At 43.7% G+C, this 20,903-nt stretch overlaps 1 protein-coding gene across 2 annotated transcripts in view; it reads right to left on the reverse strand.

Moving 5' to 3' along the window:
- Positions 1 to 1,192: 1,192 nt before the first annotated feature.
- Positions 1,193 to 20,903, reverse strand: part of neurl4 (neuralized E3 ubiquitin protein ligase 4) — a 29,275-nt gene continuing 9,564 nt past the window's right edge. Inside the window, exons 2-29 of one of the 2 annotated variants that reach the window (XM_038284909.1) lie at positions 18,832 to 19,342; positions 18,683 to 18,748; positions 18,157 to 18,611; positions 17,970 to 18,081; positions 17,803 to 17,891; positions 13,986 to 14,058; positions 13,640 to 13,913; positions 13,378 to 13,559; positions 11,273 to 11,358; positions 11,025 to 11,187; positions 10,729 to 10,939; positions 10,578 to 10,654; positions 10,393 to 10,471; positions 10,131 to 10,300; positions 9,924 to 10,052; positions 9,698 to 9,840; positions 9,381 to 9,599; positions 9,157 to 9,255; positions 8,924 to 9,076; positions 8,672 to 8,839; positions 8,428 to 8,586; positions 8,175 to 8,354; positions 5,230 to 5,323; positions 5,045 to 5,152; positions 4,805 to 4,949; positions 2,533 to 2,645; positions 2,297 to 2,456; positions 1,193 to 2,204 (exon numbers count right to left, since the gene is read on the reverse strand). In XM_038284909.1, coding sequence (XP_038140837.1) covers positions 2,000 to 2,204; positions 2,297 to 2,456; positions 2,533 to 2,645; positions 4,805 to 4,949; positions 5,045 to 5,152; positions 5,230 to 5,323; positions 8,175 to 8,354; positions 8,428 to 8,586; positions 8,672 to 8,839; positions 8,924 to 9,076; positions 9,157 to 9,255; positions 9,381 to 9,599; positions 9,698 to 9,840; positions 9,924 to 10,052; positions 10,131 to 10,300; positions 10,393 to 10,471; positions 10,578 to 10,654; positions 10,729 to 10,939; positions 11,025 to 11,187; positions 11,273 to 11,358; positions 13,378 to 13,559; positions 13,640 to 13,913; positions 13,986 to 14,058; positions 17,803 to 17,891; positions 17,970 to 18,081; positions 18,157 to 18,611; positions 18,683 to 18,748; positions 18,832 to 19,342 — 4,623 coding nt within the window. In that variant the 3' untranslated portion in view covers positions 1,193 to 1,999. Of the gene's footprint in view, positions 2,205 to 2,296; positions 2,457 to 2,532; positions 2,646 to 4,804; positions 4,950 to 5,044; positions 5,153 to 5,229; positions 5,324 to 8,174; positions 8,355 to 8,427; positions 8,587 to 8,671; positions 8,840 to 8,923; positions 9,077 to 9,156; positions 9,256 to 9,380; positions 9,600 to 9,697; positions 9,844 to 9,923; positions 10,053 to 10,130; positions 10,301 to 10,392; positions 10,472 to 10,577; positions 10,655 to 10,728; positions 10,940 to 11,024; positions 11,188 to 11,272; positions 11,359 to 13,377; positions 13,560 to 13,639; positions 13,914 to 13,985; positions 14,059 to 17,802; positions 17,892 to 17,969; positions 18,082 to 18,156; positions 18,612 to 18,682; positions 18,749 to 18,831; positions 19,343 to 20,903 lie in introns of both variants that reach the window. The other variant, XM_038284908.1, reaches the window with a different exon arrangement.

Genomic DNA, 20,903 nt, shown 5'->3' on the forward strand with positions numbered 1-20,903 from the left:
TAAATGTAAGAATTGTAAAATTCAAAAACAGAAAGGGCAGTTTTAAATCTAAAATATCTAAACCAGAATCTGCATTTCAGAAATCTATGGGACATTTACTGTAACTTGTAATACATGAGCTGTAGCTCAAACTAGCATCCATTCCAATTTCCTGTTAGTCCTGACTGTTGGAGCTGTGATTATGAAACGTCTGCTGATCTATTTCTGTTTCACGCCAAAATAAAAACATTTATCAGAACTTTGGATCGGTTCTGTGCACCTGGAAAGTCTGACCTCAGGTACAGGGTTGACATTGAAGATCTCAGGAGTTTAAATCCAACATGGCTGCAACTTTTAAAAGGTTTTCATTTGTAATTTAGAAGCTGAATTTTCAGAGTTCCCATCTGGAAATGCAAAACTAATGGCCCCTAAAGCAAACTTTTGGGTATTAACCACAAGTTAATATCCAATATGGCTGCCAGGTAAATAAAATAATTGGTGAAAGTCAATTTATTTAACAAATAATAGTTGTTTTTAACTGAACCAGAGACATTCCTAACGTGAATCTAAAATACCATGTATTGCTACTAGAGGCCAACACCTCAATTAGGAAATACCACAGGTTTTTCCAAATTTTTTCCCCCAAATTTAGATCAGAGAGTGAAGGCGTTCTCCAAATAATCAGGTTCTAGTTGCAATAAGTAGGATTTATGCATTAAGACACAACTTGAACATGTTCAGAAGCAATAGCATAGAACATGGTTGGTTTAGTGAGATACAAAAGGATTATTGCTGTTACTTTCAGGGAACATGGAAACCATATTGATCTGAGGTTTTCATTCCATCCAGGATTCAGGTTTCTTGTTCATGGTTGGTAATACATCAAGAATTATCCCTGAAATTAGAGGTTTTAAAAAGCAAATTGTTAAATATTCAATATGGCTGCCACATGCAGAAAACTTGCTGTTATAAACTATATTTTATTTCACATTAAAAAGTGCCACCCAGAGTTTTGTAAAACCTGTTTCCAACCATATTCTGGACTTCTATTAAGTGATCATTCAGTGGGATCCAGCAACCGAGTGGAACGCAGAGAATTGCTGAAACAGAGTGAAATTGGACCCAGGAACCTGAGCTGGATCAGGTTCCAGTTGGAAACTAGATACGAATGCATAAATCCCACAGTCATCTCCCCAAACATAATTCCTTAGAGTTTTATTGTAAGCAGCAGCCATATTGGATTTGATCCTTTTCCAACTTCCGGCAACTGTTCACGGGGACACGACTGGCACATAAACCCATTATCTAGATGCGTAACCTTTAAAATGCAAATTCTGGGGTTAAAAATTTGAGATAAATAAATGGCCACATTAGAGGGTGAAACGTTATCCCGGCTCAGAGATCTGTGTAAACCGATGGAAAAGTGTCTGTTTATACGAAGACAAAAAGCGGACAGAAAAACGCAGTGAAAGACAGATGTGTAAACAAACTTATCCCGCAGTCCAGTTTTAAAATCTTCCCGCTAGCGCATTCAATCACACCATGCTTCCGGGCTCATATTTAGATTCAAGTGTTGCGTCATTTCTTCATCGCCTTTAAAACACATCCCTCTTTTTTTCAATTATACATACCTTTCAGTCATTTTCTTTGTAAAATGTGGTGAGAAATACCTCCTCCTATAATGAAACACTCACCAAAGGTCCAAAGTGCTAAACTAAAGAAGCTACTCCAGGGTGGAAGAGCAAACTGATGATGAATTAAGGAGAGAAAACCATAGCTAATAAACAAACGTGTCGATGAGACGTTTAGAAAATCGCCCACTAGTGTCCGAAACATAAAGTGCAGGCAGTGTCTGTTCTTAGTAGCGACCAAAGTGAGTGACCCAAACAAAACCAAAAATGCTGAGTTGTCAACAATCTGCTGTTGGGACCAGCTGGACTCCAGAGGAGTGTCTTGCTCAAGGCAGGGCTTGGATTTGGTTGTCTGTTTATCAAAAACCACCAAAAGTGTCTCGCTTCCTTCACTCCACCCGGATCAGCAGCCCGTATAGAAGCATGCCGCCCTGCTCCTTCGTTATCCACTCGATCTCTGAGTTGCTGAAGCGAGGATCTAGCGGCTCGCTGTGGCTGAGTGTCTGAGGTCCCACCTTGTAGGAGCCCGGCCGTACGCACACCTGGAAACCCACCTGAGCCTGGTGGCGGCGCTGAGAACGCGGGTCCTGAAATCTGCAGGGAAAGGAGAAAAACCCCCAGCCGACATTTTAACGTCTACGCTCTGGTTTCCATTAAATAGATGGGGGGAAAGATGATAAACTCACTGCACTTTAGGAGCAAATGACTCCATGCCAGAGTAGCGCATGGTCGGGGAGAGCCGCACCCTGGGAACCTCCCTGCCGGGGGCGCAGTTCTCCTCTGGTTCGGTGTAGCCGTTTGGACCTTCGGTTTTCACCGGAGACACCAAAAAAATGGACGATGTTCCTGCAAAATAAAAATGGTTAAATAAAAAGAAAATAACAGAAAAGATCTTCAACGATAATAAAGACGCTTGTTGTACCAGGTAGCAGCTGGCCGTGGTCCAGTGTGCGTCTCAGGGCTCCTACGCTTGTGCCGTGGTAAGCGATGTGCCACTTCTTTAGTGCATTAGAAACCTCACAGTGGGACTTGATCCTGAAAGCAACAAAATAACAAAAACTTACATTCAACACCTACCAGCGGTCAGCACTAACAACCATGCTCCAAATCTCTGATGATAGCAAGATGCCCTTACTATTCCAACAGGATCAAAAGCTGTCCTGTAATTCCAAAAAACTATTTTCAACCATCAATAATTTTCTCAAACCACAAACCTATTCAGTCCTGAAACATATGGAGGACCAGTGTAATGAATTCTCATTTCACCTCATCCATTCATACTTCTGGTACTTCTCATACTTATCACAGTTTTCATACAACCCTCTGGGTGAGGTTGAGGACTTTATCTGTCAGATGAGTTCTTCTATAAAGTGACTGGACCCCAATCCTGCCAAACTCTCCTTAAACCAAACTAAACTGCTGTACGTTCTGCTATCGTAAAGTTTGCTATCGTAAAGTCCTGGTAAAATACAACCCATCGCTAATCTCCCATTCCCTCTAGAAAAAGTTGTGGCAGTGAAGTTTCGGGGTCACTTCATCTCCATCAACATATTTTTTTATACCGAGAGGCTTAAAAGTTTTATCAAATCCAGTAACAACTTCAGAGAACGCATCTCAGAGAACGCATCAACTTCAAAAGAAACTTCTTATTGCAGGCGTGGATGAAGAGATGATGAGTTTGGACGTAGAGAACAAACATAGTTCATACAACAGTTATCCCTGTTACAAAAATCCCCAACAAAAAGAAAACATTTGGGCAGAAAATGCACATAAGCTTGATGCTGATGGGGATTTTTTGAATAAGTCATATTAAATTAAGCGATAATTTCCACATAGTTTGCTCCTATGAATTTAATAATAAAATTGTGCATGCTATCCTCGAGCTCCGAGGAAGTCGGAGAGGAGCAAGACGGGAGGAACAGCGGAGGCTGTAGACTTTGCTTTGAGCAGGTGGTCTGGAACAGGTTACGGAGGATTCTGGATGTCGGGGTGAGAGCTCCCCGTCTGTATTTGAATCTTCTTATTCACAAAAGCCCATCAATGATATTTTATTAGGATCTTAATTTGTTGTACTGGTTCACTGCACATGCGCCATTGAAATGGTTCTTATTTGACACTGTGCTTTTCCTAACTTTTCCTTTGTAGTGCTTTGAGATCTATTTATACAATCATAAAGTGCTTTGCAAGTAATATTATTTTAAAAGCAGCTTTGCAGCCGTTTAGTGCTCGTAGTTATACCCCATCATGCCTAATTTAACCAATTTGTAAGCTATAAAACCTGAAGGTAAATCTGCAATATATGTTACATTCAGATGAAGAAAATACATGTAATTTGAAATCTGTGGTACTAGGAATGGAACGGTTTATTAAAAACCGTCCGAACCGTTCGGTTCGACTGTCTCGGTTCGGTTCGCGGGTGTTGCGTTCGGTTCATGCGCTGCTCCATTTTCTCATAGGCGAAGCGTTTACACTCCAGAGCAGAAGGTGGCGGTACTGCGACCAAAGCCAACCACCAGTAGTAAACAAGAAGAAGAAGCGAAGCAGCGTAGCCGGGTGTAGCAGAAAAAAATCAGTTGTTGTGGAGAATTGTGTGGGTATGGTGAGTGGGAAAGAACAGGAGTTGGAAGATGTGCCAGCAGCACTTTATAGGTCTGCTGTATGGGAGCGCTTTGCATTTAGAGTGACCTACGATGGCGGCGGAAAGAAAGTTGTGGATAAAAGTGCAACAGTGTGCGAGCATTGTGCAACACGTTTTGTTTATGCTAACAGCAACACGACCAACATGTCATGCTAACAATCAACATATACCAAACCGAAAACCGTGACCACGAAACCGTGAACCGAACCGTGGATTTTGTGAACCGTACCACCCCTATGTGGTACAGCAAAAAAAAATTATAAAAAATATATATAAATAGATATATATTCATTCCTGCGTGTTGTGTAATTTTAGGTAGTAGGAACATAAGTATACAGAACCTGAGAATTTTACACCAGAAGTGAAGATATCATCTGATATATTAAAAATGGAATGGAATAGACAACACATTAAACTGTAAAAACCGGAAGGGCAGCAATAGCGTTCCAACAATTTCTTAATTTCTCTTTGCACAAAACCTTAAGACTAAATGTGCAACCCTTATAGGGCAATCCCTATAGGGTAGATAGGGCGGTCTATGGAGCAGCTTTCCTACCTGAGGGCGAAGCGACACCATCCAAATGGCAGGGCATAGTCTCGGGGTGGCTCTCCTCGCTTGTAGTACGCCTCGTCCCCCCGGAGCTTGTGGCAGGACTCACAGTAGCACAGGTTGTACTTTGCATCTTCGTTAAAGTAGCCATCTTGATGCAGAAGCAGCAACAAAGGAGATTATTATGTCGGAAGAGGAAATTTGGCCTGAAATAGTTAAAACAAAAAGAGAGAGAGAGAGAGATACCTGGTAAGGTGAGCAAGTCCTTGAAGCGGGAGCAGAGAGCCTGGTACTCGCAGGTCTTGTTGGGGTTGACCTCTGGAGGGGGTGTCCAGCACACGCTCTCTTTGATACCTGGAACAGAGAAGCTGCTCAGGAGGCTGAAGGCTGCAATGGTTGAAGCAAATAAATAATAAATAGTGGATTTGTACCGTCAACCATATCCGCCTTCTCCATGTCTCCCTGAAAGCGCGTCTCACCGCTCTCCGCACCCACAGCTGGCACATTGTTCGTTACTATGGTAACCTGCCGACATGAAAAAAATTTTTTTTATTATCATTCAGACAGCTTGAGCTAGCTGGTCCATCTGTGAGGTGGAAAAAAATGGCGGAGATGATGATGGACCACCAGATAACTCCTCCACAGCATCTTTAATGTTGTGTTTTCTCTTTCGCTTCCTATTTTTCGGTGACAGTCACTGCGATTCCTGCAGTTAAATGCCAATTCAATTCCTGCAGCGGCTCAAGAGGTACAGCCTTTTTTTTTTTTTTTCCTGAACTCTAATCATTCAGTCTGTCTTGTATTCATCCGCACATCCCACTGATCCCCTCTTAATGAAAAATCAGAATGTAGATATAATGTTTAGCATATTGCTTTTCTTTAAACCAGTGAAATAGAATAGGTGTGATCCCCCCTAGCATCTCAGGGCAGAGGAACCCGAGTAGTTTTTAATCATTCAGATTCAGATGGGTGATTAATTAAACTCAAATCTGTGATGTGATGAACTGAAAACAAACACTTTATAATATAGATGCCATTAAAGCAGCGGCAAGTAACTTTTTAAATTTTACTTTTTCACTCCCTTAAGTCCCTGTGATGGTGATCTGAGTATTTATGAGACAATCATCTCCCCCTACTGGCTCTGGCTCTAAAATCACGCTTAGAGCTCTCTGTGCCACTGACTGGGTTAATCCTACGGCTCTGTTCTCGTTCTCGCTGTAAGTCCAACAGCTCGACGGCTGCCGGATTTTGAAGGTTTATGGCAGAGCAAGGAACAAAAAAAAAAATTTAAATAAAACCTTAAAGAGGAAAGGACAAAAAAAAACCCTAAATTGGATCGACAGAGGCTGGAATGAGAGTGAATATGGGCAAAGTGTTTACTCCTCAAACATAACCAGGAATGCAAAACTGATGCAGACCTGGGAATGTTTCAGTTGGCATTGAAAGTGTCATATGCTAACATCTGTTAGTTTTACCATTATGACCGAAGAGGGATTCTTTTTGCACCATGTATTCAATAATAGTAAGTAGGGTGCAGAGCATGCGGAGGGCAGACAGTGTTTGGTTTTAGCTTTGACCCGGAACAGTTAGCAGCATTTTGTGCTGATACTTTTCCTTAGCAAAAAGTGACAGGGAAGCTGAGTGGAGCTAAAAAGAAGATAATCCAAGAGAAAAGGGGATGGAATCCTTTCTTACTTTCCAAGTTCCAGGAGAGTGGTTCCTTTAATCTAGGGCTGTAACTAACAATCATTTTGCTAATCAATTAATCTGTGGATTATTAATCAATTAATAATCGCATAGCAAAAGGTTCCTTAAAGGATATTTTTTACAGAATTTAAACCAGGTGAAAAACTAAAGCTTTTGGATCGAGCATATTGACACACAAAGTTTTTTTAATTTTATTTATTTATTTTTTTTATTATTATGTTCAATAACATCTTTTTTCCCTTAAAATAAATTTTTATAATATACACTATATTGCCAAAAGTATTTGCTCACCCATCCAAATTATTGGAATCAGGTGTTCCAATCACTTCCATGGCCACAGGTGTATAAATTCAAGCACCTAGGCATGCAGACTGTTTTTACAAACATTTGTGAAAGAATGGGTCGCTCTCAGGAGCTCAGTGAATTCCAGCGTGGAACTGTGATAGGATGCCACCTGTGCAACAAATCCAGTCGTGAAATTTCCTCGCTCCTAAATATTCCACAGTCAACTGTCAGCTGTATTATAAGAAAATGGAAGTGTTTGGGAACGACAGCAACTCAGCCACGAAGTGGTAGGCCACGTAAACTGACGGAGCGGGGTCAGCGGATGCTGACGCGCATAGTGCGAAGAGGTCGCCAACTTTCTGCAGAGTCAATCACTACAGACCTCCAAACTTCATGTGGCCTTCAGATTAGCTCAAGAACAGTGCGCAGAGAGCTTCATGGAATGGGTTTCCATGGTCGATCAGCTGCATCCAAGCCATATATCACCAAGTGCAATGCAAAGCGTCGGATGCGGTGGTGTAAAGCACGCCGCCACTGGACTCTAGAGCAGTGGAGACGCGTTCTCTGGAGTGACGAATCGCGCTTCTCCATCTGGCAATCTGATGGACGGGTCTGGGTTTGGCGGTTGCCAGGAGAACGGTACTTGTCTGACTGCATTGTGCCAAGTGTAAAGTTTGGTGGAGGGGGGATTATGGTGTGGGGTTGTTTTTCAGGAGCTGGGCTTGGCCCCTTAGTTCCAGTGAAAGGAACTCTGAATGCTTCAGCATACCAAGACATTTTGGACAATTCCATGCTCCCAACTTTGTGGGAACAGTTTGGAGCTGGCCCCTTCCTCTTCCAACATGACTGTGCACCAGTGCACAAAGCAAGGTCCATAAAGACATGGATGACAGAGTCTGGTGTGGATGAACTTGACTGGCCTGCACAGAGTCCTGACCTCAACCCGATAGAACACCTTTGGGATGAATTAGAGCGGAGACTGAGAGCCAGGCCTTCTCGTCCAACATCAGTGTGCGACCTCACAAATGCGCTTCTGGAAGAATGGTCAAAAATTCCCATAAACACACTCCTAAACCTTGTGGACAGCCTTCCCAGAAGAGTTGAAGCTGTTCTAGCTGCAAAGGGTGGACCGACGTCATATTGAACCCTATGGATTAGGAACGGGATGTCACTTAAGCTCATATGTGAGTCAAGGCAGGTGAGCAAATACTTTTGGCAATATAGTGTATTTTCTTATTAAATTATATTTCATAATTGCTGCTCTAAGTGGGTTGCTCTGTCAGCTAAAGGCATGTTTTCGAGCGTCTATACTCCAGTAAACCATGAATAGATGACTAAATTAGCTTCTAAAGGTCCAGTCCGGTTCCTCTGGGTCTGCACTGACCTGTTCACACTGGCCGTAGAGGTCAATGAAGGGGTAACAGGGTGAAGGGATGTCCTGCGCCGCCACGCCCTGGTCCATTCCATTCACAAAGAGATGGAGACAGCTGTTGGTGTCCACCAGCAGACCCAACACCGTCCCCTCTGGACAAGTGTCCAGGTTAGGACCGTAGTTCTCACATATCTGAAGGAAAGACGTGTCAGGATGAAGGCAGCGGTTTGTGATGTTAAGACAAGCGCAGGGGTTAGGCGTTTACTTTTAGAGAGTTGTGGAAGACGGAGTCTCGCTGCAGCAGCCAGGCGGATCGTTTCAGGCAGCAGGCCGTGGAGGGGAAGTTCAGCCGGTCAGGGGAGTGGCCTATCACCCCTAACGATAGAGAAGACGTCCACGACGGGTTCAGACGATCGATCTGAAACTAGTTCCAAAAAGGAAATGAGAAACAGTTTACTCCAAAATGCAAACTAAAACAAAAAGTAAACCTAACTGACGGCTACAGCTACCTGGAAGAGCTGCTGGCGTGCCAGCGGCTGGGCGGTGACCAGCAGGCCCTGGTTGTAGCTGGACACCCTGGCCGCAGTCAGGTTTTGGTTGGACAGCTGGATGTTTTTGCCGTGGTTTTCTAGGAACATCATGATGGTGGGAACCAGGGGGCACGTTTCGCTCTCAACCTGGATCAAAGAAAAAAAGAAGTATGAAAAAAAACTGTTTCTCTATACTGCTGTTCTGCCTTTTTGTTCTCATCGTCGTCTGACCTCCCTAACAGGGCTGCTGTCCTCCTCCCCTTCGCTGCAGCTATCCGAGGTCAGCGAGGGCGCCTTGATGCTCTCAGAGTCCTCCGTCAGTGAGGAGCTGACGATGGACACCGCCGTTATCCTCCCGTACAGGTCCAACACCGCATAAACGTTCTGCAAGAAGCCAGAGCTGAAGCTGAGTGCAAACCGTTCAGAGTCCGATTCTATGGAAAAGAGTGAGGCTGCAATTTTACTTTGGGTACTGCGGTGGCGGCGGGTCCCATGTCCTCTCCGTCAACAAAGATGTGCATCGTGTCGTCGTTACAGCGCTTCACGCCCACTCGGTTCCCCACCTGGAGACACATTTAGACCCCACCTCTCCTGTCATCCGAATGCTTATTTTTTTATTTGTTTAATATAGAACTTAGCTATAAATTGTTGTTTTTTTTCTATGAAAGAGGTAAAGATAGTTCCTCACCGTCAGCCGGTCTAACGAATAGCCATAATTCTGTCGCTGCAGCACGCCATTTCGCCGCACCTCGGACCCACAGAGCAGCCAGGTGACCTTGGTGCGGAGCTGCGGGAGCGAGGGAGAGAGACCGGACAGCGGGCAGGACGGCAGCTCCGTAGGCGCCAGCGTGGTCAGGCCGATGTGCAGAGACCCGCACCACTGTTCATCCACTTCATCAATCCTCACCTACGGCAAGCCGGGGGAGGTCAGGAGAGGGGGAAAATAGAAAAATTAAAGAGGAACTTGCAAGGAAGAGGCTTAGAACTTCAGAATCATCAGCAAACCTCAAACAGCTCGTCTGCTTTGAGCTCCTTGGCGCTGAAAACGATGCCGTGAGAATAACCGCCCACTCTGATGGCCTGGCAGCCTTCACCCAGCAGCACCACGTTCTTACCGTGTTTACTGTGGAGTCGGTGAGCGACGCCTGCTACTGCAAAAAACAGGATAGGGATATTAAACAAAAACTATTCATCAGGACTCAATGGCACAGGTACAGAGAGAGAGGAGCACCTGGAGAGTGGATGGGGAAGCTCTTCTCCGTGACGTTACTGGTACAGAGGCTGTTGTCCAACGGGCCGGAGGAGCTGGTGATGGCGACCTGAACGCACTGACCGTACAGATCGATCACAGCATACACTTCTGGAAGAGACAGAGACATCGGTCTGTTCCAGCACCTGGTTAAACCCTTGGTTTCTTTTAGCTATGGCTGATCTTTACCTGCTGGCAGCCCCGAACAGGCGACGCCTTGATCCACGCCGTTGATGTAATAGTGGAGGTCACCGTTGGATGTGCGCATCATGCCGATCCGAGAACCCGTGGTCAGGGAGTCTAGGTCGCAGCCGTAGTTATTGCGCATGGTGTTGCCGTCCTGCATGATGGCGGTCCCACTAGTGGAGAGAAAATAAACAACAGAAATATGGATCAAGAAGACGTTTAGAGCTCAAGTTTGGAGCCCGTATCGCCTCCATACGGCGAGTACCTCAGCATCCAGGTGTCATAGTCTATATCAGTCATCGTGTTTGGAAACTCCAGCTCCTCGGGCCGGATGGCGGTCACCCCTACGATCACGGGTAAACGGCAAAAAGAGTCAAACCACCTGATCCAGTGGAGGAAACTAAATCTAATATGAACTAAATCTCCTGGATAAGTGGTGGAACGTCTCACCTGCTTCTATCGAACCTGACCAGCGGTCCACCATCTTCTGAATGACTATTTCAAACAGCTCCCCTTCCCGAAGGCACCTGCGACGCAGAAATCACAGCAGCTGTTTTAACCACAGCTGAGGTCCTGAGCAGCAGCTAAGGGAGGCCGTTACCTGTTGGAGATAACTATGGCGTCGTTGAACTCGCTGCGGCAGTTCTGACGCAACGCCGTGCGGCCCCCGTTGGTGATGACGGCATTGGTGCCGTGCAGATGGTGGAATCGCAGGTCCGTGGTTGTGGGAGCCCCCGATACCGAGCAGGGGGTCCCAGGGGACATGGCGGTGGGGCCGTCTGAGCCGTCCTCCGGAAGAGGAGGGAGGTCGACTGAAATGGCAAACAGACACACAGAGGGTCAGGCTTTTCCCTCCAGAGGTTGGAACTCCAGGCGGGTCACTCCTCCGGTTCTCACCCATGTCATCCATGATGGTGGCCTGCGCAGCCTGGCCGTACAGGTCCACCACAGCGTACACGTTTGGCGGAACGTTCCAGGCCGCCGGGCCCTGCGCCACGCCGTTCACGAAGAAGTGCAGGCTGCCGTCTTCTTTCCGCACGACGCCCACTGTGTCGCCCGCCTGCAGAACGAAGAGGACGGTTCATCGAATCTAAGGTTTCGCTCAAAGCAAGATGGTGAAAAAGACGGATCAAAAGCCTTCTTACCTTGAGGCGATCCAGGTTGTGTCCGTACTCGTCCAGGATGGTGGTTCCATTGTGCATCACGCCATTACCTGTCATCATCCATGTCCCTAAAAAATGCATCCCACAGAAAACAAAAAACAGGCATCTTATCACCAAAAACCTCTGCTAGGTGTCAAGTTACAAAGTACAAATACTTTCTTACAAGGCAAGGTCATTTTATTTGTATAGCACAATTCAAAGTGCTTTACATCAATGAAATAGTAAAATAGAAGAAAAATAAAAGCAGAATAAAAGCTACAACATTACTTAAGTAGAAGTTTTGGCTATCTATACTTTACTGGAATAATTATTTTTTAGACGTTTTACTTCTACTCCTAACATTTAAAGAATAGACTCTATTTTATTTCATTTAAACTCATTTTCGTTTGTTGTCATTTGAAAAAAATAAAATAAAACCATCAAAACAATTTGTTTTATCCAGACAAATTCTTTTTGGTTGGTACTGCTCCAAATTGTTGTTTACCACCAGGCTCAAACTGTTAATCTGTAAAACCGTTGGGCCAGTCATCATTTCAGCGGCCCTCCTTAAACTATGCCGGCCCCAACACTTACTCTCCGGCTAAGGCACCTGCCTGTGACAGTAAATAACTCAAGGAACTCAAGAAGTAATACAATGTTAACAACCTGAAGGCTGCATGCAGTATATATAGCCCTTCCTTGTCATGAACATCCTTGTGACGGTTGGCATATGGTGGCCTTTTCCATTTCTTCATACTAAAATCCTTGCAACAAACTAAATTATAATAAAACAAAAATGCTTTCTCTAAACTGAACTATGAGGTTCCTCTTATATTTGCCAAATTTATGTTAGAATGTTTTGAAAAAATATGCTGCCGTGCAGGATGGGGTTTTGCATATAAAGGCTAACGTTTACCATTCTACGTGCATTGTTGCCAGGTTTGGATGTTTCCCAATGTGGCAGTTTATGATGGCCGTCTATGGGTAAAAAAATGTTTTTCTTTAGATTTATGGCCTAATAGATCAATAGACTTTGGTTCAAAACTGGAAGAAATTTCGTATATCCAGGTAGTTTATGAACAATTTTTGGGCTGGAAAAAGTGAGTCAGTGACATCTGGCAACCCTGCTGATGTGGTGAGTGAGAGCAGCAGTCACTGTGGCGTCCGTGTTAATAACCAAGACCAGTAAAACCGCATTATAGAAGTCTTGGTGATAGATCAGTTAATCCACAATGTTTATCCCAAATACGAATGTATTGTGTTTAAAATTTGAGACAAACACGTTTGACTGTGCTTATATATATATTTTTTTTCGGACGGGGGGTAGATGGGCCGGTGTAGATGGAAAAATGCCAGGGCCAAAAATCGTTCCCAAGATTTCAGATTTAAAAATCAATTTTCAAGATGGGAAAAAATTCCTAAAATCTTGATGACAACAGCTACATCATTTGAGTTGCACAACTGTTGTTCTCTATATTATTAGCAGCTGCGATCCACAATGTGGACAGTCAAGTTTAGGCTCAGAGGACACCTCAGGGGTTTCAGTGTTTTTATGACCTTGAAAGCCTGTTTGTCCAGAGTCCATTGTTGCGGAACTTTACTGTAACATTGGCATGAAAAAGTTCTTACTTCTACTATAATGCATAAAGTCAAAGTCAAAGTCAACCTGCGTACTTGCAATTATTTTTCCTAAAAGTGCTTTAAAATTATCAAAGCTCTGAAGAATATACTTATAAATGACCTAATTTGATATTTTAAACCTTAAAAGCTGATGTAGATGCACCTTGGTTGTGTCCTTTCTAATTTATCCATAGGTTACTGGTGTATAAAGGCTAATTTACTATGTTTCTTTGACACAAACACTCATCTATGCTAAAAACAAAACAAAAACACAGAGCTTATTCTTTAAGCACTGTGGACTTGAAGGAGATTAGATTTTGTCAGACATTGGCTCCGTAGGCTGATGCGCAAGGTGTGTTCAGATAAACACAGATATGAATCCTGTAGAACATCTGAGGTTGGTACAAAATATCTGAAAGATTTCTGCATTTTGGGAAGTTTAACCTTTCAAATAAACAAGACGAATCAAGTTAAAGATTCTCTCTTACCTGACCGTAGGTTGGTCATGGTGGAAGGGAGCTGTAGGTAGGCCGGGTTGTGTGTCGTGACGCCAATTTCAATGGAACCGGCCCACTTGTCCACCATCTTGTCAATGCGGACCTGGAACACCTCGTTGGATCGCAGAGGGCGGCTGCTCAGTACCACACCGTGGTTGAAGTCATCAGTTGCACTTTAAAAGAGAAAACGAATAAAAGCCTTCACCAGGGGTCAAAGATGACATCAGCATGGATGATCAGTAGGCGCACTAACTGCGGTCGCAGCGCCGTTCTGCCGTCGCAAATGATGGCTGCCTTCTGGCCACAGTTTGGGTGAAACAGAAGGCGGTCAGGTGCTTCTGAGTCCGGAGTGAGGGCCAGAGACGGCCTGGGCCGACCCACATCAGGTGAAAGCGCCCTCATGATGGCGTTATTGCGCCTGAGGCGGTCGCTGTGGTTGTGGTTGTGGACTATAGTGACTTTGACAGCCATGCCATATAGGTCCACAACACCGTAAACCACGTTGGGCGTCTGGGCTGCTGCCACGCCTGGAGAACAGCAACACAAAGCCGTTAACTCACAGTCTCACCTCCTGAAAGCTGGATGATGGTGAGACTTGCCTTGATCGATACCGTTGATGTAGAAATGGAGAGCGCCGCTGGCTTTCCGCATCAACCCGATGTGATCGCCCTCCTACGATGACAAAAAGGAGACCAGTTTCAGTTTTTAGACCACGAGAGGGCACTACTTCATCAGAGAAAACAGAGCTAAATCAGATTATCAGGGTTGGAAAAAGCTCTCTGGTTTGCAGAAGAGAAGAAATGAGAGTTACAGACGACTTCTCCTAAATTATACAGTGAAATAATGTGAGACAGGAGTCCTAAGTCCACAGTGGGGTTTTGATTTCACAATGAGAACCTACTTTGGCTCACATCTGCTGTAAAATTATCACCTGATTAATTTCTTCTAAAAAGTACCTACATCTGTGTGTCTAAAGATTATTACCGGTATTCAATGTTAACATTTATTAGCAAAATATAATGATGCAGGGATGTTTTCCACATGCTGAGCCAGGAAAACAAATCAAAGTCGTTCCTTTCTATTTCTCGGGGATTTAAATACAGCTATTACCATGCTTAAATGACTTGCATTCTGTTTAGCGTCTCAGACAGCAAACAAGACGTCCAGTTACTATGGTTATTATCGTTAACTATTTCCTGACCAGATGATGAAGACCAGATTTAACAAACTTTTTCGTTAACTGAAATAGAGACGATTTTAAGAGAGAGTGTTCTTAGTATACGTTTGTTTCTTTATCGTGATGATGAGGTGTATTTTCCAATTGCTGTTTTAGCGTTTTTTCCCCCTGCTATATCGCATCAAGCCAGCAGATGGCAGTCAGGTTGTTTTTCTTCTCGGTGCAAAGGTCTATAGAGAATCTATTTCCCTTTTTCCCCCCTCTTTATTTTAGTCAAGTTTAATAACTAAACTGAAATTAAGCTAAAACTAAACTAGCAAAAAAACAAAACAAAGAAACAAAAAAAATAAAATCAAACTAAACATTGTATTTGCTGGTAGAGATCGTCCGATTCCGTTTTTTCAAGGCCGACGCTGATACCGATTATTTTGACGTCAGTGTAAGCTAGGGGTGTAAATCACACCCATCATGGCGATTCGATTCAGTATTAATTTCCTGACCCAATGATTTGGTTATTTTAGATACTCAAGAATACACCACGATACGATTCAATTCGATTCATTGGTACATTTTTTTTTTAACAGGCTGGACAATGTTTCAAATTTGAAATAAATCAATGAAAGCTGAAATATCGTTCTGCATTTTCTTTGAGAAACAACAGCAAATAACAGAAGTAGCCAAGTTGTTCTCCACGTAGGCCTATGAAAACCTCATTCACTGAAAAATAATAATGCCTCTGTGTTTCCACGAGTATGTTTGAGAGGGTAGTGGCTAAAGTAAGCGAGGTAGAAGGGCAAAATAGGTTTGGGCCACTGCAGCACTGGAGTCAGAATTACATCCAGGAGCAAATGGATAAAAATAGACTGGAAGGGGAAAAAATCGTTGAAGACGTGTCGATGCATTGGATTGTCGGCTGTTGGATCGATTTATCGATACAAAACGATTATTATCTACACCCTTAGTGTAAGCTAGTGTGACCAAATGACATCTTTTGCCCGAACATGTCCATTTTTTAAATTCTGTCTGGTGTGTCTGCAGGGGGATTATAAATTCATGAAAATGTTCGGTTTTCACAGTTTTTAATGGGACCATAATCGTACCCTTAAATCAACTGGTGCTTTGCACAGAATACTACGGTACTTTGTTGCCTGACGTGATTCTCGAGGGACTGCCTTGTGGGAGGGTCTAGCGAGAGCCCCACACACACATGTAGCAGAGCAACCAGCATTGGACACAAAATGCCGAAACAAAAGTGCAGCTTCACAGATGAACTGCAAAAAAACTTTAGCGACAAGTGGGAGGCTGAGTGCACATGAACAAAGCAGGCACGTGTGTTTCATTATCTAATAAAGGTGATGAGATCTGGATATCAAAATATGGTCACCCTAGTGTAACCGATCCCTAGTAAATGCTACCTGATTAATTTAGAACTGATTTTTGAAGCAGGTGTTGCTTTTCCTTCCTTCCTTGTTTTAAAAGAACAACAACACAAAATGATAACAAATGGGAGAGAAGTCTCAATTCAAACAATAAAATAAACATTTATTACTAAATGAAAATAAAAGAAAATTTAGGTTATACATGGACGCCACTTGATCTCAAGGATTGCTGCTGATGCACTACTAACTACTAACTAATTTAAAGACAATTACAAGGTCGGCTTTCTATCACCTGAAGAACATTTCCAGGATTAAAGGACTAATGTCTCAGCATGATCTGGAAAAACTAATCCATGCGTTTATTTTTAGTCGAATTGATTACTGCAACAGTGTTTTCACAGGTCTGCCTAAAAAGTGGATCAGACAGCTGCAGCTGATCCAGAACGCTGCTGTCCGTGTCCTCACTAAGACTAAGAAAGTAGAGCACATCACTCCAGTTCTAAAGTCCTTACACTGGCTCCCTGTTTCTCAGAGAATAGACTTTAAAATACTTCTGTTAGTCTATAAATCTCTGAATGGCTTAGCACCTAAATACATCACAGACTTGCTATCAGTTTATCAACCCTCCAGACCACTCAGGTCTTCTGGCTCCAGCCTGCTCTGCATACCAAGAACCAGAACTAAACATGGAGAAGCAGCATTTAGTTCCTATGCTCCACTTATCTGGAACAAACTTCCAGAAAACTGTAAAAGTGCGGAAAGCCTGAGTTCCTTTAAATCAAGACTAAAAACACATTTGTTTAGGATTGCCTTCGACTGTTCTAGTTAAACAGTTCAACAAAAACGTGTTTTCTTTAATCCAACTGTTTTTAATATTCTTTTTTTGTTTCTGCATTTTTTATTTTATTTTATTTGTTTTTTATTTTTTCCTACTTGCTTTGATTCTGTTTTATCTTCCTGTATTTTAATCATGTAAAGCACTTTGCATTGTCTTTGTACTGAATTGTGCTATACAAATAAATTTGCCTTGCCTTGCCTAATGTGATCAGAGAATGTATGAACATAACAGCGAATTCAAGGACAAACAAACGTCATTATCGGACCAAAGTATCGGTCCATTTGCAATAAATACCTTTCCCCTCTTTACACCTGAAGAAGATGAGCCTTTTTTTCTACTACAGAACAATTCGGCACATTCAGCAGCCATGTCTTAAGATCATGAGCATGCATTGTAGCTACCCTGCGTTTAGCTAAACAGGTTTCGTGAAGTTTATTCAAAAATGTTCTTTGTTTAAACTGAAAAGAAACTATTTGAATCTTAAAAGAGAATTTGGAAACTAGACCAAAAAAAGTCTATTTTTAATCAGAAAGTAAAGATTTAAATGTGGTTATTTTTAAAACTGGAAACAAAATGAAACCGAAACACAAATGTGCCATTGTGCTTTAAACACATTCTTGTAGTTTAATAGTTTCTTCAGTTGCAAAAATGTTATTCAGTTAAAAACTTTTTTTTTTTTTTTTTACAAATTCAGCTCCATAACTTGTCATAACTGTTGATGATGTATTTCAGTTAAATTCAGACGTGTGTAACATTTGTCATACATTTTTTATATGTAAGGTTTTAACGAACGAAGGAAAAGCAATACTGGCTTCAAAAATCATTCCAAAATATCCTCAGCATCAGTTAGGATCAGTTTAGTTGCATCTCTTAACTATTCAGCATCGATCCTCTCAGGATAAACAACAACTTTTTGGACCACAGTGCACGCCAGGATAAAGATGATCAGTTCTGAGTAAAAACTGCTCAGAGCCTCAGAGGTAAGGAGAAATATATGATTATATATGGTCAATGGTGCTGACCTGAAGTTCATCCAGGCTGAATTCACAGTATTCCCTACGTGTTCCTTTCCCGTTCGTTAGGATCCCACAGCCACTCATCATGATTGTACCTGATGCAGATGCAGAGAGAGTCAGGAAATGTCAGGAAGCGTTCATGTTTGTTTATGTACTGAAGGTAGGGAGCTCACCTGAGCGCAGATTGGTCATGGTTGCAGGGTAGTCCAGGTTGTTGGGGTTGTGCGTGGTCACGCCGATCTCAATGGAACCCGACCACTTGTCCACCAGCTTATCGATGCGGATCTGAAAACACAGACGCCGATGAGGCTGACTGCCTGAGCAAAAGAGGTGGCTTTATGTGGGGAGCAGGGCGAGTACCTCGAACATCTCGTTGTGCCGGAGCGGCCGGTTGGTCATCACCACGCCGTTGTTGAACTCGTCCAGAGGTCTCCTCCGCTCAGCCGTCTTGTTGTTGTTGCTGAGCTTGATCAGCGTGCCGCACTTCTCGTGGAACAGCAGCGCGTCGTTGGTCATCAGCCCACCCGTTCCGGAGCCTGGCGCTGCTCCTTCGTTACCCGCTGGGCTGTTGTTACAATCCCCCCGATCTCTTCCTCCTCCAGTCGTCCCTGTACCGCCGTCACTATGGGCTGCACCTCCTCCACTGCTGCTCCCTCTGTCGTTTCTGGAAGAGGAGTCGCCTCCAGCATCTCCTCCTCCTCCTTCTCCTCCTCCATCCCAATCTGAACCTTCGTCCCCTCCTCCCTCGTCTCCGGAGCGATAAAATGAAACTATTGCGTTGTTGAACACGTCAAAGAGTTGGTGTTCTGTGAGAACTGAAACGATAACCATCATCAGACCACATAGAGCTACAGAGCCCTTCCTGATCAGAGGAGGATCTACTCACCAGCATCAGGCTCCAGGTTGTTGGGGAACTTGTCTGGTCGGCTGTTATTGCAGCTGAGCTCAGGCACTGCAGGGAGAAGGTGGAAACAGGAAATGGAAATAATCCCAGATGATGGCTGCGGTGAAAATGATGTTTAGTAACGGGCTCACCTTCATCTCCATTCACCATTCCATTTATTGCTGCCACATTCATCAGTGCTGCTATCCCCCCATCATCTCGACCCCCTCGAACCACAACCTCGTCTTCCTCTTCCTCCTCCTCCTCCTCCTCGTCCCGCTCTATCGTCTCCCTCTCCCTCTCTGCAGAAGGCGGCGGTGGCTCGCAGCTGACCACCGTCACCTGAGTGCACTTCCCGTACAGATCCACCACGGCCCACAGCTTGGGCGGCAGGCCGCTGGCGGCCGCGCCGCAGTCCTGGCCGTTCACCCACAGGTGGAGCTCTCCTTGGGAGCTGCGCTGGATGCCCACGCGGTCGCCCTCGGCCAGCTGGTCCAGGTCGCGGCCGTACTCCTCCAGGACGGACCGGCCGTCGCGCAGCACCGAGCAGCCCGACACGATCCAGGAGCCGCCCTTAAGTCCGGTGGCGCTGCTGGGGAAGTCCAGTGAGGCCGGGTCCAGCGCCGTCACGCCGATTTCAATGGAGCCGCTCCAGGAGTTCACCTGATGGAGGAGGAAGGGGACAGGAAATACGGTTCACAGACTTATAATAACCACATCTTTGAGACTGGCTTTAAATATTCAGTAAAACATGTAGAAACAACATCTTCACCACACAATGAGAGCAAAAAGAAAACATCTGCCTACAGCTCTATTCCTATCCTGTGTCAAACTTGCTATTTTTAGTGCCTCTGCTCAGGAAAACAGTCCTTTGAAATGCAGCTAAATATAGGATCCTTACTCAGGATGGAAGGTCTGGATAAGCCTTCTTTGTGACGTTTTACACTTTCTCTTTAAAGGGACAGTGTGTGAGAAATTGGGCCTTTTTCTAGCAGAAAATAAGGTATTTTTATCACAAAAGTCCAATATTTTCACATCAAAAATGAAAGGCTTCTCTTAGCTTAGAATTAGTAGTATAAAAATATATAGGGGGTAGGGGTGTTCAAAATAATTGTCATGACGATGCATCGCAATTCTAATTTTTGTGATCTACTTCATCGGTTCTTGACGCCAAGTATCGACTCTTAATTTAAAAAAAGGAATAAATAAATAAAATACATGAATGGTTGATGCACATCAGCCAAAAACAAGTGGAATACAACTTCCAGTCCAGTAGATGTCTCCGCGGATGTGTTGACGCCCGCCGCCTTGTGTCACAAGCTTTTCCGGCCGCGGGATACTGCGACGAGTCATTCGTAAACAAAACATGGGGGAAACTGAGAAAATTGGCTGCATCACATTTCAAGTCAGACGTTTGGATGCTCATTGGCTTTGAAAACAAAGAAGAAAATGAAATTGATATGACGCATGTTATTTGCAAGAGAGTAAATGTAATACATTTGAATGTTTTCATTTCATTGTTTTAAAGGACCACTGAGGCCATGTAAACGGCACCTATTATTCTTATTTTGTTATTTTAAGTTTAATAAATCACAACCACTTTTTGTCAGCGTGTCCATTCCAGTAATACCGGTAGTAATATTCCTGTCCAGTATTTAGTTTCATGGCAGCACCTCCAAAAGTCGTTTCAATAAATACAGCAATGTATGAATTCAGTGGCTTTCAGTCGTGTATCAATTGAAAACCCCATTCATATCACACACAGCCAGTCAGCCACTGGTAATGGCTGTATTTTTATATAACAGTGTTCAGTGAAAATATCAGCATGCATCACAATATTTCAAGTATCGTGATGCATCGTGATAGAATCGCACTGTGGCATGTGAATCGCAATTTGAATCGAATGGTGACTTCTTTGGCAATACCCACCCCTAATAGGGGGTGGTGCACCCAACGGGAGCCGCCAAGTTTCGCCACCATTTTTGATCACAGTTGCTGAAGGGATTAAACTCGTCAGCTTTACTGGTTTTTTAACTGAATCTGTAAACTTGTTGTTGGCGGGGGAGGAGTTTAAAACGACTGTAGATCTCTCTACCTTTTACTTTTAGTTGCAATGAAGGACCATCGGTCACTAGTCTGTCCTCCTGGTAGAGACGGCTAGTTGTTAGCCTTCAATGGACGAGTCCCGATACAAAAGTTAGCCGCTGCTGTTATTCTTAACAGA

The sequence above is a fragment of the Cyprinodon tularosa genome, unplaced genomic scaffold (assembly GCF_016077235.1).
Source record: "Cyprinodon tularosa strain WSP-4 unplaced genomic scaffold, ASM1607723v1 ctg204, whole genome shotgun sequence".
Classification (NCBI taxonomy): Eukaryota; Metazoa; Chordata; class Actinopteri; order Cyprinodontiformes; family Cyprinodontidae; genus Cyprinodon; species Cyprinodon tularosa.